At 24.9% G+C, this 19,247-nt stretch overlaps 2 protein-coding genes and 1 long non-coding RNA gene across 3 annotated transcripts; 2 read left to right on the top strand and 1 right to left on the bottom strand.

Moving 5' to 3' along the window:
* Nucleotides 1-1,966: 1,966 nt before the first annotated feature.
* dbe (KRR1 small subunit processome component homolog dbe) lies at nt 1,967-2,996 on the bottom strand. The gene has a single exon (XM_011504002.1). It carries the CDS (start codon nt 2,987-2,989, stop codon nt 1,967-1,969), a length of 1,023 nt encoding a protein of 340 aa, XP_011502304.1. The 5' UTR covers nt 2,990-2,996.
* Nucleotides 2,997-11,247: 8,251 nt separating this feature from the next.
* On the top strand, nt 11,248-14,826 carry LOC105365765 (leucine-rich repeat protein shoc-2). The gene is made up of 2 exons (XM_011504003.1): nt 11,248-11,485; nt 13,082-14,826. Exons 1-2 carry the CDS (start codon nt 11,378-11,380, stop codon nt 14,705-14,707), a joined length of 1,734 nt encoding a protein of 577 aa, XP_011502305.1. The 5' UTR covers nt 11,248-11,377; the 3' UTR covers nt 14,708-14,826.
* A 3,593-nt stretch (nt 14,827-18,419) lies between these two features.
* LOC105365766 (uncharacterized) lies at nt 18,420-19,061 on the top strand. The gene is made up of 2 exons (XR_912979.1): nt 18,420-18,600; nt 18,820-19,061. It is a non-coding gene; the product is annotated as an uncharacterized LOC105365766 (long non-coding RNA).
* The last annotated feature ends 186 nt before the right edge of the window (nt 19,062-19,247 follow it).

A 19,247-nucleotide genomic window follows, 5' to 3' on the forward strand; every position in this document is an offset into this window, starting at 1 on the left:
CAAAATTTTTTTTAATCTCTTTTAAAGTTAACAATTACAGTGAGGGTTTAATATTATTATTTTATAATGGTTGATTTTTAGATTTTGCAAATAAAAATTAACCATTGACAGCCATTTTTCTTTTTAAATATTATATGTATAATAAATATAAAAATAAGAAAATAAATACGAGAATTATACTATAATTCTGCTATAAAAAATAGAAAAATTGTTATTAAAATAAAATTTGTTTGAAAACCTTTGAAAAGTACTAATGTTTAAATTAATTCTATAGTTTGTGTGAGTTTTATCTTTTTCTATATTATTTAGTAAATATAAAGCTTGTTTGATATAAACATTCATTTCTACTGTTTTTCAAAAATTGTCTAAAATTTCATTCTTTTGTAGTTTAATTTGAAATTTACATTAATTAGATATTATATTATTTATGTTTATAATTATGTAATTCATTTATTTTTAATTTAGATTTATATTTATAAAATCTAGAACTGTATTGTATTTTAAAATAAGAAAATAGAAGATAATAAATATAAATTGAAAAATAAAAATTAATTTTGAGAAATTTTCTATCTTCTCATAAAAGTTTATATTTCAGGATTAAAATAATTGTATGTTTCTGTAACAACTTAATAAGAACTAAATAATAATTTATTATATATTTAGTATATACTATGTGATAAAATGTATTTTGTAAAAGTGAATTATGTGTAGCAAACCAGTGTTAGCATGTTTCATGCATTTTATTTGACTGTGAATGTGTAAAATTTTTTTTTAAATACCTTTAGTAAATATATTATCAATATTCAAAATTTTCTACTACTTTCTGTATTTAAATATATTTAATCTTTAAACGAGTTGTGATTATTATTGATAAATTAAATATGAACAAATAAATAGCCAGTCAGCAATTTCTATTCTGCAATAAAAGTTAATTTTTATATAATAACACTTTGGTACAAAAGTTTCATTTTAATTGTTTGAGAAAGTATAACTTTTTTTTGCTTTTACAAGTAAATTATACTAAATAAGAATTCATTAATTCACAAGTAATTATGAAGTAATACTAGTATTAATTAATTTAAAGTAAATATGAATTTACATGTATACAAACACAAATATTTATATACATGCATAAAAAATATTTTATATTCAAATTTTTTAATTATTAAATATTATTTTATAAAAGTACTGGAATACTAATAATTTCATTAATGTCACTGAACTGAAACAGAATTTCAATTTAATATATAAATAAGTTGATAACTGATGTGACTATAAAATTATAAAATGAAAATAAATATATATTAAAATAAGTAATATATTACAAACAACTACAAACATTTTTATCCTAAATATAAAACTATCCAAAATTTTTTGTGAATAATACTTTAATAAAAAAATTGCTGTACTAGTAATTATAAAATATACTAGTTAAATAAATATTTGCTTGAAAACATCAATATATTAATTAAAAAATTTAAAATAAACATAGTAATACAAAGAAAATAATCACATTGATATAAAGTCGATAGATCTCAAAATTACATATATAGTATAAAAATGTTAAATTATGAATATAAAAAGTATTGTGTATATTAAATTGTAATAAATTATACTAAAAGATTATTAAATAAAATCTGTTAATTCAAAGAGTAATTATTTAATTATTAATTAATATTATTTAATCAAAATACATTTATAACTATTAAATATATATAATAATTTATAATATATTTTTAAAATAAAAAATTATCTTAATACAATTTTCATTTATTATATGATATTTGTTCTTTATACATTCTTTCATCTTTAAATAATCATAGTTTACAAATGTTTAATAATTATTCTATATAAATAATTTAATTAGACCTGGTAAAAAACAGTTTTTATAAAATACAAATTTTTAATAAAACAAGGTCATTTCTAATTATTATTACATAATGACAAATTTAATTTATCAATTTCATTATTTCTTTACTTTTCTTAAAAGTCCTTTTTTTATTTTATTTTTTAAATCAATCATATTAATATCATTTTTTTTACTTTTTACTTGTATTTTATTTTCTTCTGGAGGTATAAATACTTCGGCTCTAAGTTCTTCACGTTTTTTAGTAGCTTCTTGATGTTTAACTTCTCGCTCCTTATGTTTTCTAATTTGTTTTTGTTCTGCCTTGAGAAAGTATTCACCAGATGACAATTGCTTATCAAGTTTACTTTCTTTTTGTTGTGGGGGAAATGGCGTATACAGTTTTTGAATATTTTTATTTTTAGGTTGCTTACGTTGGTTGATATTTTTACTATTAAATTTGGGTAAAAATCGTTGCCAATTTTCATTTTTTAGTTTTGGATCTTTAGCTAATTCTCTTTTAATCATTAATGCCTTGATATTATAAATTGGATGAATGTTTTTCATTGTATCTTCAATAATCCGACGTACTTGTTGTAAACCTTTGTAAGGGCCTAGTACAGCTACTGTTTGACCTTGCACTAATACATAACAATTCGTTAATAATTCAATAGATTTTAATGTACAACCATTAGGACCAATAAGTCTTTGTCGTCTCTTGATAAATTTTTCTTTATTTCTTATAAAAGAAGAAATTTTTATAATGTCAGCACTAACTTCATCCTGAAGCACTCGAACTGCCTGTTCAAATGGTACGGAACGGGATAAAAGTTTTATCATATCACGAGCTTTAATGATAATATAAGGATCCCAAGTCTTTCTTGTAGTTTTTACTGTCATACTACCTTCAATAAGATCTAACTCTGCCTTGATTTGATACTCATTCAATGCTTTCTGTACAAGTGACCAACATTCTTTTAAATATTTTTCTCTATATTTAGGAAAAAGTGTTGCAAAAGAACTTTCTTCTAATAAACGATGTAAATTATCTTTTGGCTTGAATTCAGGAATTTTTAATGACCAAGCACTATCTATTGGTTCTCTTACTATTTCATCAATTTTATCATGTCTAAACATACTCATTGTTTCTAGGTTATATATCTATATATATATCTTAATATAATTAAAATTCGTGCGTTAGTACAAAACTGAATAAAAACCTTATCAACATTTGCTATAAAGAATTAAAAAATGTTTTGAATATTATTGTTATATTATTATAAATATTTGAATTTCTTATCAATTTCTTATTCTACTCAAATTAAGTTAATTTAATATGATTAATGAATTATTATAGATGAACTTTATACTTTATTATCTCAAATCTACATAAAAACTTATGAAATTTAATGTTTCTGCAAAGAATCGTTAGATGACGTTTAAAAATACTAAACAAAAGTATACTAAAGTTAACATATAATAAATGTAATATATTAATAATAGAATATAATAAAAAAAATTTTTTAAAAAATATAAAAATTTTTCTTTTAATGTATATAATAGTTATAAATAATAATCATAATTTTTGATAGAAATGTAAAATAAATTATTATAGTTTTTATTTTTTATATTTATTATTTTATTAATTTTTATTATTTAATAAAAATTTTCATTTTATACATAAAGAATATAATTGTCAATATACCGCTATAACACAATATAATACAATATGATTGAAACATACATAAATATTCTGTATTGATGATTTTTTACCAAACAAAATAAATAAAGCCGCCATGTTTTAAAACGCGATGTCTTACAAGTGTTTTTTTTATAACAATTTAATAACACTTTTATTTTATTTCGGATTACAATCAGAAATTCTATAAGTTTGTTTTAAATCACCTTTCTTTGAATTCTTCACATCCTTTACAAATATTTAAATTAAATTTGCAAAATTAAGAGTGAAAAGAAACTTAACAGAATAGTACAAAGTTAGTTGATCAACTTTTAAGTAGACTTGAAGAGCTAGTACATATTCATGAAATTTAATAAATTATTTGAACAAAAATACAGCCAAAATGTAATGCAATATAATTTATTGTATATGTATACTATCTAAAAATGTATAGTATATACATTTGCGTTATAAATCAATGCGTTCTAAATATTTACACAATTCGTGTTAACACAGGAATGTTGAATAAACCAGATCACAAATATGACAATTATAGTTAAGTATGCTAATACTTGTGGAGAGGAATATCTCGTATTAAAATTATAATTTATGTAGTACGGATAAAAAGAAAACTTGACTTCAAATAGATATAGTTATCAAATAATATGAACAATGAATAGTCATCACTTAGCGATTATCATTTATACTTGACTTATTAATTATCAATTCACTCTAGCTCATGTGATTATCTTTCAATATATTCTTCTATTTCTCAATCACATTTTTTACAAAACTTGCAATATACATTAATTATTATTTTTTAATTTATTCATTTTCGTTACAAACACCAGCTGATTTACTTAATTTATCATATTTTTTGTAAAAAATCCACGTTTTCTGTATTATTCTTTCTCCACTTTATTATTTGTTTTTCTTTTTAAATAGTTTTTGTTTGTAATCGGTGATGAAATTTAGAATTTATAAATTAACGAATATAATAAATACATAAATTTTAATATTTTTGAACATTGAAGCTACTTTGACACACAAAATTATAGTATAATTGATAGAAATATTATAAGAACTAATGTATTTTCTATGTATTTAATTGATAGAAAATACCTAAAAAATAGAAGAGTATATTATTATTTTTTATTTAAAAATATCGATATATACTATATATATCTATACATAAATAAAATTCAACGGTTTTTTTAATACTTATATATCATATTTTTATTAATACTTATAGTTCATACATCTTTAAATAATGGATGTTGTATAAAATGCAACTCGTCGTCCCGACTTGTTTTATCAAGGCCGGTTCGACGGATACAATTTCATGCCGTTGACAACTCAGAGACCACGGGTGTTGTGTGTTAGCGATGAAAGGTCACAAGTGGAAGGGATATTATAATAATACAATATAAATGTGACTGAAATATTTACTTTTTATTCTGTTATTTATTGTTGATAAGGTTGACTATTATTATTATTATTATTAATTATAGATCAACACTTGGGTTGAATTAATGTGTTGGGGAGGCAAACATACAGTAATCTATGCAGCTTGATTGTTGAATACGAATGCCGAAAGTTTCGTTCGTCGATACTAGCGCTGTTTGAATGAGCACGTGTGTGGTTGAGATTATGAATGCAGCGTAATGATCGAATGTTATCACAGAGTGGCGCGAAACTTGATTCGTCGACACTCGTGCTGTGTGTTGCTTAATTTCATAAGCTTCCGAACTTGAACTAAGGTGATGGTTGCCGAAATGGACGCCCTTTTTGCGGGCGCGAACTTGACGACGCTACTGAAATTTATTCCGCACTGTCGTTCTAGGAGGAGCTTCTTCGCCCTTAGTTACTTGTTGAGGTAATACTCTGAATCTCAATATATATGTAATTATTGTAGTAACAATACTACTTACGAAGACTAATCGTTGACTCGTCTCCCGACTCTGATGTGCGGATTGTCGTCGTTCTTCTGGGACGTGTAACTACTGTTGCTTGAACGTGTTAATGGACAATCCGAAGAAGTGTAAGTCGTCACTCCTTTTGAATATGTAACGACGGTTCTTGAACTGCGTTAATGGACATACGATGTATGTCGTCGTTCCTCCAGGACTTGTAACTACTGTTCCAGTAACAGTGTTAATGGACTTTCACTAAACTTAACTGAGTATGAAATATCTCAAGGGTATACTATATTGAGGGAGTACTACTAAAAGAGAAATATCAAGAGTATACTACTAAGAAAGAAATATCAAGAGTGATGAGTATTGAAAATTGCGCCCCTTAAATACATTTAATTTGACTTGAACCCCTTCTCTTATTTTTCGTCCAATCAGAGACTCCTCCCTTATAGTGCAAGGGCAGCGCCTCTTGTGGCTTCGGAGTTAATTAAGGGCCTAGTCGTCTCTTGGTCTTCATGACACGAAGACCTCTCGTTACTGCTGCCGCATGCGACAGCATGTTGGCAGCGGAAAGGAGGGGGGGGGGGCATCGCTGACGCATCTGGTGACAGCATTACAACTTGTGGACAGCGAAAAAGGGAAGGAAGGCCCGCTTGCAGTAATGCTTGAAGTAGTTACCGAGCGGAACGAAAATGCAGATGTCTAACTATGGGTTTTTCCCGTGTTTATTGTATTGTTTTTCCAGATGTTTTATGACACTAGTGCTTGATAATTTCGAGCAAGAAAGTTTTGAAATCTAAATACAAATTTTACGATGTTACTTGCCAGATGTTTTATTGCATTGACAAAAAAAAAGGAAAAGGTCTCGCATTCTCGAACAGATGTAAAAATAATTTATTAAAGAATGGCGTTTTGTTTTAATTTTCACTCTTATATCAATGTTCACATCGAAAATGCCTAATTTGTTTATATGAAATATTACACATTTACATTCCAAATTCAGTAGTAGTTCATAAAGTAAAAATATATATTCTTAGTAAAAATTTTATCAGATTTATATTCTTTTGTTAAATAAATTACCTTAAGCGGCGACATTTTCAATTCTAAAACATACTTCAAATATTAATATGCTCTTAATAATTATGTATCAACTATTAAAAAACATAAAAAATATAAAGCCTATATAACGTATATAAATATAGGAGAAAATAAAACTGGAGTAAACCACGAAATTGTTGTTCAAGTTAGTGTTCAAGAATGTAAGAAAACTCCCAGCTCATTAAACATCTGGAAAAATCGAGATAAGAGTTCCGAAAAGGGCAACTCTTGGCTACGCGAGTAATAACATTCAAAAACGCGCCTCGGATTAACTAAATCTAAACAATTCAGCAAAACTTCGAATATCTTAAGAAAATAAACTTCATAAACACATCTGGCGAGAACAAGGCTCCAAGTGTCCAGCAAAACAAGTCATAAAACTAATGCTACGAGACATTTGACACGGCCTCGTCATAAAGCATTTATCGACGACAAATTATAAAACATCTGGCGTACACAATCATGAAATTAGCCTGAAAAACACAAGCCAGATGATACACTCAAAAACAATGCTACACCTAAACTTCACAACACTGACCGATCGCAACGCGCATGATTATAAGAAATGCATGCAACAATACTAGGATAGAGAGGGAAAAGCGCGGCATCAAGACCCCCATCATGGAAGGGAGTTGAGCAAGACCCGCTCTCATTGGAGCCTCCACCTTGGAAAGACTCACTGGTGGGAGACCCCACCACTCGAAAGGCGCCGTGATTAGAATTACCATAAACTAAAGAAGAATTCTGATTGGGCACACTAATAAGACTAAATCTCATTGGCAACGCCATGATCGACAAGACAGCTCTGATTAGCGACACCAATAGAGTGGGAATTCTCACTGACCACCGCGTGGTCGAGAGAAGGCTTTAAAAATGGTAACGCCGGCATGGCACAATCACTTATCTTATCTTATCTAACAGAAAAAGAACAAGTCAATTAAACGAAAAAGTCCAAGATTAATCTATTCAACACAAGTACGAAATAATCAAATCATACACTCGCAGCAGTGCAATACAAAAAAAGGGAATCGAGAACTACGAATATTAGTCCGCACAGTATACACAATCAAACTATAAGAAGCCATACGAGACAACTCAAAGAATAAGACAAAACATAGCTATACACAACGTGCAGACTCACGAGGTAACGTTCCATTCCAAATTAATTCATAACTATATCAAGCTATAAACGCCAATCTGCAAATACGTAAATCTATCTGCTAAATATAATACAAGCAATTCAAGCAACGCCACGTGCTCATATACAAGGAAACGCGGGGGTTTACGACCTCGCTCTTCTGTGTGTATTATTTCATCTACACGTGTGTCACATATAGAGGACCAGCAAGGCATCAATTTCTTCCTGTGTATGCGACTTACGTGATAGCTCAGTGGCAATAAACATACAATTCAAGAAAAGTAAAAAAAAATCAATTATAAAAATAATACTAATTATAATTCAACTAGTGCAATCATAAATAAAACAAACTAAATAAAAAAACTGCTCTTTATTGAATACATGTACTATCTTGTCCACTAGCCTGCAATCCTCCTATCAACATCAGGAGCTCACATCTAATCTTAGTTACTTGGCCCTCCTCGCCTGGTACACTATTTTTAAACAGTTAGTTTATGTATTCGTTAATAATGTAATATCAAAACCATTATAAAATTAAACAAAATTATTTAAATATTAAAATTAATATTTTTAGTAAATAATTTTTATAATAAATAATAATATAGTTTTCGGTTGTATATAAAGGTCAAATTTTATATAATAACGTGTTTATGAGATATTGTACTTTTATTAATTACATATACAATATTATTACAATAGACTAAATAAATATACAAAAGAATAAATACAATATTATTTAAAACAAACAGATTCAAATTTATAGAAAAAGTTAAAATATTTTGTGCTTATTTTTTTTTTTTATTAATTTTATATTAATTAATTATACAAAAATCGTTTAAAAGTTTTTCATCAATTGATTAAATTTAATTATTTTATATAGAGATTACAGTTTACAGATATTTTAATTAAGAAATGTCTGGGATCAGACTTAAAAACCTCCTTAGATGTTGTGTGGAAGTTTTGTTGGCAAGTGAAAGGGCAGTGCAATTATTCAAGACTACTTTTAATGTTTATATTTGTTTCTTTATTAAATATAATAATAAATAATTAATTATAAAGTATAAATAATATAATACATTAAATATAAGTTTCCTTTATTGTTACTTATTATGTATGTATTCTTCTTTTGTTGTATAATGAATAAATGCTATCTTACATACATTAAATTGTTGATGCATGTGTTATATTTTGGTGCCGCGCCTATGATATGTCGGTCTTGTCTTATATATGAGTTGCTTCAATATATTTTATGTTTCACTATTGTTTTATAGTCACTAATATGTTATTAATAATTTTAGTAAATATCACTGTTTCCTTGTAGATTATTACTTAATTAATTATTAATTTTATTATTAAACTGTGGTCTATATATATGTGTTCGAATATATATAGTGTGTATTATAATGATTGTGTAATGTTAATAGATTGATGCAAACTGACTGCTGCGCGTGAAACGCAGCCCTTAAATATTATCGCACTAATTCGCCAAAGATGATGTTTGTTACCATGACGATATTGGTCGTGACGTCATCATGGCATAGCCTGGAAACGTTCGTTGCTAGTATTTTGTTTAAATAACTGAATTACGCTTTCATACCTCTCCCACTTTTGACATTCAATTTTTTATCCGTAACAAGAAAAATTAAATTAAATATTAGCGAAATATTCTCACATTCATAAATCATTTATTATTTGTTAATTTATCGATTATATAAATGTGTATAATGTTAATTACAAATGAGCATTTGTTCGAGATTATGAGAACCTTTCGCGAGTATTAGACATCTGGGAAAAATCCAAGTCATTAGACATCTGACAAACCCAAGTCGTTAGACATCTGGAAATAGTCGCTACATCCAAAAATTAAAACCTAACGGTACATAATTGCATACACTATTGTCATATCTAGCTATACTGTCGTTGGATACTGAAAGCAAGGACGCTTCAATCAGGGTTTCCTTTTAGCAGGGACGCCATAAGATAGACTACTCCCTCTAATTGACGACGCCGAAGCCAGAGGCGCTCCAAGTAGAGACACTAAAACCAAAGACGCTCTGATTGGAGACACCAAGGGAAGAGGCGGTCTGATTGGAGATGCCAAGGACTGGTCCGTCCCTAAGTGGGAACGCTGTGGTTAGAAGAGCGCTCTTGAGCGAGACGACCACGAGAAAGAGGTGCTCATTTATGGGTGACGCGGCAGAAGAAGAGGTGCTCTATAACAGTGGGAACGCTAAGGAAGAAGGATACTCTCAAGAGGAAGCAAAAAGAAGCAGCCGCGTCCTTCCCACAATAGTTGCCATCGCACATACTCTTAGCAGAACCGCTAAGGGAGGTAGACGCAACAGTTTCATACAGTTACTCAAGTAGAACCTCATAGTCAGTGCCACCGCATACTTCCTTGAGACCAGCAATCAAGTTACCACCATGTAGCAATATACGAAGAAGTGTCAAGAGATTTACGACCTCTTACTTCTCAGTGTAGTAATTTACCACCAAGCGTATTAGGTCAAGAGGATCCGGAGATTTACGATCTCCTACCTCTACATGTAGTGTATGCTAATACTACGAGGCAACCACACGGAACTGCAAGATCTCAACGATTCTCGTCATCAACTTAGAACCATTATAATGTAGTTTGTAAAATAAAACGCAATAAACAGTACGAAAAGCAGATTTATTAAATATTGAATCAATGCGCTACCCCTCCACTTTTCTACACTTTTCTCTCACCATTAAACTGATGGACATAGTTTAATTTTAAACAGCATTATATAATCATTTTAATTATTTATATACAAAATATATTACAATAAAGTAAATTTAATTTCACCTAAACAATTTTTTATTAATAATCAGATTCATATTATATTAATATTAAAAAATTTCTTCAAATTAATATTATTTTTTTATTATTTTAATCTATATAAACTAAATTAGATAAATTATAAAACAGAAATACATCAATATTTTTATTGGTTTATAGTTTAAAATTTTATTATTGTATGATTCGACAAACATTTTTCTCAATTATAGGAAATATAAAAAACATTTTATATTACAACGCCAATGTGGCCGCTGGTTCAACTAAAACATTGAAGTTAGCGATAGTATTAAAGAGCACTGGCTATTGAGAACGCAAATTATTTATATATAATAGAGCTATTAACATCTGATATACATATACACTGTCTTCATATCTCGATTGTTAAAAATGCTGTATAAAAATATCAACAAGGATAGTAAATTCCAAATAAAAATCTATGAATAAATAGAAATATTGTTTCGTCAAAAGAAAGATTCCAGACTACAGATGTGTATATAGGTGGTATATGTGCAGTGTACTATTACGCATTTGCACAAAAACGAAAAACCAAGTAATATTTATAGTTCTGAAAAAAATTTGTAATATTTCTAAACCAGTTTATAATATAAATACAATAATTGGTACAAAGATAGAAGGTATGTAAATATACAGTGATAGGGTGAAAAAGTAAAACACACCAGGCAAAGCAAATGTATGCATGTAAATAAAGTCAAGAAAATAAAAAATAGCAAAAAAGTGCCTGAATTTATTTATAATTATTTTTTACTTTCATCAATGGTTAAATTTGCATAAAGAAGAAAAGATAAATCAAGTTTAAGTGTGATACACTTAAACTAAAAATAGAAAGATCATTTAAATTAATTAAACGTATACTTACATGAAGGAGCAGGAAATTCCAGAGTATTTAGAGGGTTGTGGATTATTGGCTGCAGCTAGCAATAATATGCCTGAGGCATGCAATTTCATTAAAGAAACCTGTATCCAGGTGATATAAAAACTTCATTTTATATAGAAACTCATTATTTGCCATTAATTATATGTTAAATCATGATATTTAAGCATTTATGATTAATCTTTATAAATATAATTAAATTTTTTTATTATATTTATATTATATTTAATTAAAAATTTTTTAATAATATATATTCATACATATGTACACCGTTTACACAAATTTTTACAAATATACAATTATTAAGCAACTTATTAAAAGCATTGTACAAATCTATAATACATTTATTATAATAAGCAATTATTTATCTATATTTAAAATATCAATAAAAATGAATGAAATAATATTACATGGTTTATAATTTTTTATTAATAAGAATTATGAACATTTTGGTTAATATTATTATCAATTAAACTGAATATTTATTTTAAAAATTTAATATAATGAATTTAAGATAGTGTATTTGTAAATTAGTCAAGAATAACAATTTATAGGCATATTGAAATCTAAATAATTACAAGCTAATAATAGTATATCCTACAATGTGATTAATTTAATTTTATATAAAAATATTTATGTCATATTCAATATTTATTATAAGTATACTCCCAACATTTTCAAATAAATGTTATTTATTTATGGAATCAAATTTGAATTAGAATTGTTAATAACTACATACTTCTATTCTATATACAATAATCAAATAGTAAAACTTATTATTCTTCATAATTTTTAATAACTTAATAACTTTGAAATAGAAATTATAGAAATTGTTATTACCAATATTAAACATAAGAATATAATTTTCTTTATTATAAAAAGTAATATTAGAATTCAGAAAAAATCATTGATAAAATTATTTTAGATTAAAATTAAAATTTGTTTAAATAAATTTTATATTATAGTAAAATTAAGTTCATTTTCATATGGTTAATAAAAATATTTTTTATTCTCAATTATCTGAATTTATAAAGAAATAATATACTCAATTCAATATATAAAAAAATTATTTTAAAATATGTTTTTATATATGAATTCCTTGTATTTAAATAAAAACATTGATTGTCATAATATTTGATATTTATAATTTGAGAAATAATTTTAATATATAATCCAGTTATATTGAATACATAATTTAGAGATAATTATTTTATTGATAAAGACATTTTTCTTTCAAATTTAAGAGTTAATATTTTGTTTATTTTAGCCTTTAAAATTACATTTTATTTTAATTTTTTTATATGAAATACTATTTTTAATTTAAAATGTTTAAATCTATAAAAATAGAAGAAAATATTAAAACAGATACTATTATAAAAAATAAAATTGTTTAAAGAAAAGTGTTTTATTTTTGACTAATTTACAAAATTTTATTTTATTTTTAAACTTCAATAATCTACTTATTTTACTAACTACATAATTTATATTTTAGATTTTATTAAAAGTAATAGATTTTAAAAACTTTTTAAAATTTGTAATTTTTTATCATTTAGAAAGAAAAGTAACTAAAAGTGATTGGATTTTCATATCATTACTTTCAGATCATATTTTGAATGATGAAACTTATTTTAATTTATATATGTAACAGTATTATTGAAATTCCCTTGCTCATAATTTTTTTTCAATTAGGTTAAAGAGCAAACCAAAGAGAAGAAGTTTGCGAGTGCTTCAATATCAACTAGTGAGACGAAGAAAATTGTTACGGTCAAACACCCTGAGTCTAATAAACCTAAACCTACTACAAAAAAAGGAAAACCTATACAAGCTGACTTGGATGTCTCGAAAGAATTTTTAAAGTGTAGAGATGAGGGTTTCAAAAGGCTTGATCTGAGTAAATCTAGCATTACAAATCTTCCAAATAGTGTTAGAGATTTAGCACATCTTGTTGAATTCTATTTGTATGGTAATAAATTAGTAACCCTTCCTTCAGAAATAGGAAGCCTGAAAAATTTAAAAACTCTTGCATTGAGTGAGAATTCATTGACAAGTTTACCTAGTACTCTAGAGAACCTAAAGCTGCTCAAAGTTTTAGATCTAAGGCATAACAAACTCAGTGAGATTCCAGAAGTTGTTTATAAACTTACATCATTAACAACACTGTTTCTCCGCTTTAACAGAGTAAAATATGTTAGTGATAACATACGAAATTTGACGAACCTGACAATGTTGAGTTTAAGGGAAAATAAAATTAAGGAGCTTCCCGCTGGCATTGGAAAACTTATCAATCTTGTCACATTTGATGTCTCGCATAATCATTTGGAACACTTACCGAAAGAAATTGGCAAATGTATTCAGTTATCTACTCTTGATTTACAACACAATGAGCTTCTAGATATTCCAGAAACAATTGGAAATCTCGTATCTCTAACGAGATTAGGTTTAAGATATAATCGCCTTTCGAATATTCCCAAATCTTTGATTAATTGTAAACTTATGGATGAATTCAGTGTAGAAGGAAATCAAGTATCTCAGTTGCCCGATGGATTACTTTCAAGTTTATCAAATCTAAAAACGATTACACTATCAAGAAATACTTTCATGGCTTATCCATCTGGTGGGCCTTCACAATTTATAAATACTTATTCTATCAATCTGGAACATAACAAAATCGACAAGATTCCATATGGTATCTTCTCAAGAACTAAAAATCTTACAAAATTAAACATGAAGGAGAATCAATTAACTGCTTTGCCACTTGATACTGGGACTTGGATTAATATGGTAGAGTTAAATTTAGGCACAAATCAACTGACAAAGATTTCAGATGATATACAATATCTTCAAAATCTCGAAATACTCATTCTCTCAAATAATCTCTTAAAACGTATTCCTAGTAGTATTGCTAATTTACATAAGTTAAGAGTACTTGATCTTGAAGAAAATAAAATTGATTCATTACCAAATGAAATTGGTTTTCTTAAAGATCTACAAAAGTTAATTTTACAATCTAATCAAGTTACTTCATTACCACGAGCTATTGGTCATCTTACGAATCTCACACATCTCAGTATTGGAGAAAATAATTTAAATTATCTTCCAGAAGAAATTGGTACGCTGGAAAATTTAGATTCTCTTTACATCAATGACAACATAAACCTTCATAACTTACCATTTGAGCTGGCACTTTGCACTAGCCTTAGTATTATGTCAATTGAAAATTGTCCCTTATCGCAAATACCATCGGAAATAGTTGCTGGTGGACCCTCGCTAGTTATTCAATTCCTTAAGATGCAAGGACCCTATAGATCTATGTAACAGAATTATAAATATAATTTATTAATAAGTTCCAAAAAAATCTTTCATTTTTAATAAAATAATAAACAACAATCATATGGAACATTCAACAAACACTATTTTAAAAACAGACATTACATTTTACAAATTATTGTTAAAAATAAATAGTATTATTCTTGTATATAGTAAATTTCTCTCCAAAAAATAATAAAATTATTTTCATCAATACCTATCAAAATCATTCAAAATATAATTAGTTTTTTTGTTTATGTCTAATCTGAAATGTTTTATGCCATTCTCAATTTTGGTTATAGATATAAATGTTTCAAGTTACTATTATTCAACACCTATATTATAATAATATCGAAACAATAATTAAAATTTCAGATATATCTTTAGAACAAAAAGATAATCTCAAATTTAATAAATTATTTTAGAATCTATACAATCCTATAGCAAGTAATTTTTACTCAATAACATATTCGTTATTGTTTAAAAATTGTCCATAGTACGATGCTTGGTTAAAGAAGAATATTAATTATTTTTTAAGACTAGAAATAAAGCAACAACATATTAAAGTAATTTGTAAAGGGTATAAGATATACAAATCTATACTTACATAAATATATATATATATATATATATATATATATATATATGTACATGAGTGTGAACGTGTGTTATATTTGAACTTAAGTATACTGTATTAATTCAAATTAGTTGAATATTAACTTTCTTGTGTTAATAATTGTTACTACAATAACATACTATTGAATATCCTATGAGATTGAACAACAGTAGTTTTTAAAATACAAGTAAATTAAATTATTAAAATATTATATAGGGTATAAATGCCTTACAATAAGATGGACAATACGTATTTGTTATTAAGGTCTTGATGTTACAAAAAAATTTAAAGTTCAATACCTAAATAATCTAAATAAAAGAAAAAAATTAAATGTATTATATATGTAATACATAACATAGATTATGTTAACTTCATACGTTCCCTTGTTATTATATTTTTTGTAAATGTAAATACACATTAAAATAAATATAAAAATTCACAAATATATTAATTAAATGTTAATCTTAAATTTAAATATTAATATAAACATATAGAATAAAGTATCAAATTATTATTTATTTAAAGAATATTTTTAGCTAAGCAGTTATTAAATAATATTTTAGTTTATGATAAAAATAATTTTAAAAAAGTGACCATGTTGGTTAAATAATCAACTAAATATTAAATAAGGCCATTTTAATGATAGGCAAATCTAATAACTATATATTTACCTATAACTATAAATTGCATTAATTAAACATTACATATTTATTTTTATTTCTTCCATACTTACGATTAAAAATTTAATGACGTAATTTATAATTCACAATATTTAAAAAAAATCATTTATTTTAATTTAATACCTAAATAAAATAGTTAGTTATTAATAATAGTTGATTAAAATAGTAATTAAGTTATTATTAAAAATAATAATAATTAAAAAAAATCATTTTAATATTTTAAAATATTCACAAGATATTATGACAAAAATATCTTCGTTATAAAATGTCATTATCTTTTTATATGAACATATGTTGGAAAGTATTGAATAAAATAAATTTATTAAAACCCGAAATATTGAAAATTATTAATTTCTATTATTAAAATATAATTTTTTCTGTTTAAAGATCAATCGTAAAATTGAAACGTTTTTAATTCTTTTATTTTTATATTTATTTTTATGTGATTAAAAATTTCTAAAATAATGAGTGAAAAATGTAATTTTCAATAGTTAAATTGTTTTATAGTTTTTAATAATAAAATAACTAAAATACGACAAAAATTTAAAATTGGAAAAATCGCTAAAAACGTATTTTCAATTTTATTCATTTAATTTTTAAGCTTATTCAATTAGCTACAACAATATTAAAGTTGAATACCAACAAATAAATATGCAAGTTTTAAATCTTACATTAAATTACTTCATACTATATCTCATTTATATTATATTTCGTTACTCCATGTAAATGGTACTAATCAGTAAATATAAAATGTTTATAATCTAATTTTGAAATTATTGAAGTTATAAAATAATGTATCTAAATAATATTATTTATAATCTCTGTTATATACAAAATATATATATATATATATATATAGTCACGTACATAAATTATTATAATTTATATAAATTGAATGAAAATATTTTAAGATACAATTAATTTGGTTGGCTTTCTCTCCTGTCCATTCACTTATCGCGTCTCCTTATGCATGTATCTAAATGTACGATCAACACTGCCGTAATTACGAAATAAGCTGATAATATAAAATCCATATGTTAACCAACGTCCTTCTATTCTTACAAATTTTATCATTCCTATACATCATTTTTAATACATATCCTGTTTTTGTACGTGCGACAGCTGTAAAAAATTTGTAAAATTAAGAAAAATTAGGAATTAATCAAATCTCATATTGAACATTGATAGTAAATAAATATATTATAAATTGATTATCACATTTTAGCTGAAGAACATTTAATATTTAATTTATACTATAATCAGAGATTAATAACAATTTAACTAATAAACTAATATTTAAGTAGTACTTATATAAAATATAAAATAAACATAAATGAATAAATTTGTTTATATTTTATATAATTAAATAAAATATATAGAATTAAACGTTTCAGATATAAATTGTGAAATTTTTTATATTATAATTAGTTTTTGTTTATTTTAATATAGTTTTAAGAAATTAAGCATTTTCTGTATGAAGCAGAATAATAATGTAAAGAAAATAAAGAGGACTAATTTCAATATTATATCATTTAATTAAATAACAATTTTTAAGAATATTATTTAATAATTGCACTTGTAATGTTATAAATAATATAAATTATAAATAAAATTTAGACCATCGTCATCATACATTGGTTTCTTATTTGAAATTCTTGTTCTATTTTACCATTTTAAAAACTGTTTTTTAATATTCAAATATCACCTTCATAAAAATTTCTATTCTAGCAAGGGTATTTATTAAATGAAATAATTACTGATATTACATTAAATATCGTCGGAAATTAAAATCATTATATTTTTCATAAAATTAAAAATTAATACATTTAATAGAACATTTTTATGCAAAATAAACATTGAAATTAAGTTTATCTACTTCAGGTCTAACTTGACGTATAACCTTTTGTGATAAACTCATTCTGTAAAATAAATATTACAAATGAAATGTGGGTACGTTCTATGAGCATACAGCATATCAAACTTTAAACATTGTAAATATGAATAATATAATTAAGTTTAAAAGAAACAAAGATTTATGTTACATAGAGATAATAATTATTTCGCAAAAAAATTCTTATTCAATAAAATACTATAACTTTAATATATATGTAAAGTTTAATTTTTATAATTACTATAAAATTAATTGTAATGTAAAAATATTTTTTTTATAAAAGTTCCTCAATTATCAGTTTTAAAATCATATTCATTCTAGTAAAGTTATTAAGTGAGGTACTTTATAAAAAACAATGAATGCTAAAATAAAATTTGAAAAAAAACCGTAAGTTTCTTTTAAATATTCTATTCAATTTTATTTTTAATTATATTTTGTAACTTTATAAAGTCTATTTGAAGTTTTTATTGCATAAAAATGACGATGAAATATCATTAATAGGTTATGAAATGTACTATATTTATTAAAATTTCGTAAATAGATGTTTTATGAATTTCTGCTTCAGCAATCCATATCCCTTAGAAAAAGTGCGATGTCAAAAATGTCTTGAAATGGGTCATTGGAGTTATGATTGTAAAGGAAAAAGAAAATATCTGTATCGTACATCTCGAACAGTTCATTTGAAGAAAGCTATTGAATCAAATAAAATGACTATGTAAGTATTTAATATTCAAATATTAAATTAAAATACTAAAATAACTATTTAAATATATTTGATTAAGAAAAATAATATAGTTTCAATGTTATTTATATTTTGATAGTTAAATTGCATCGATTTTAATATTAATATTTATATATAAATAACATGTATATATATGAGAAATCAAATTTAATCAATTTTTTAATTTTTACTTTATAATTTATAAAAGGTTAGGAAGTAAAATTAACTCTATAGACGAATCAATAAGAAATAAATCAAAAGCTCAGAATGTTGATATAAACAGTCACAATATTAACATCAGTGGTAACAACAGGAACGAAAATATCAGTAATAGTAGCAGTTGTTTAGATAGTGAGTCATCTAATTCTAAAAGTATTTTAACTAGTAATACTAGTTGTATTGATTCTAGCAGTACTAATGAGCTTTTAAATAATTAAAATAAAAATAAACAAAAATGATAACTGTGTATTACATCAATTTTATGATTTTGCTTTATAATCTTGATAAGTTTAATGATGATTTATGCAAGTTTTAAATGCAACTATATAATTTCCATCTTAAATAGAAATAAATAATGTTATGCTAAAGACTGTTATTTAATTAATTAATATTTATTCTTATATCTGTAAATAATTTTAAAT

The sequence above is a fragment of the Ceratosolen solmsi genome, unplaced genomic scaffold (genome assembly GCF_000503995.2).
Source record: "Ceratosolen solmsi marchali unplaced genomic scaffold, CerSol_1.0 scaffold26, whole genome shotgun sequence".
In the NCBI taxonomy this organism is placed as follows: Eukaryota; Metazoa; Arthropoda; class Insecta; order Hymenoptera; family Agaonidae; genus Ceratosolen; species Ceratosolen solmsi.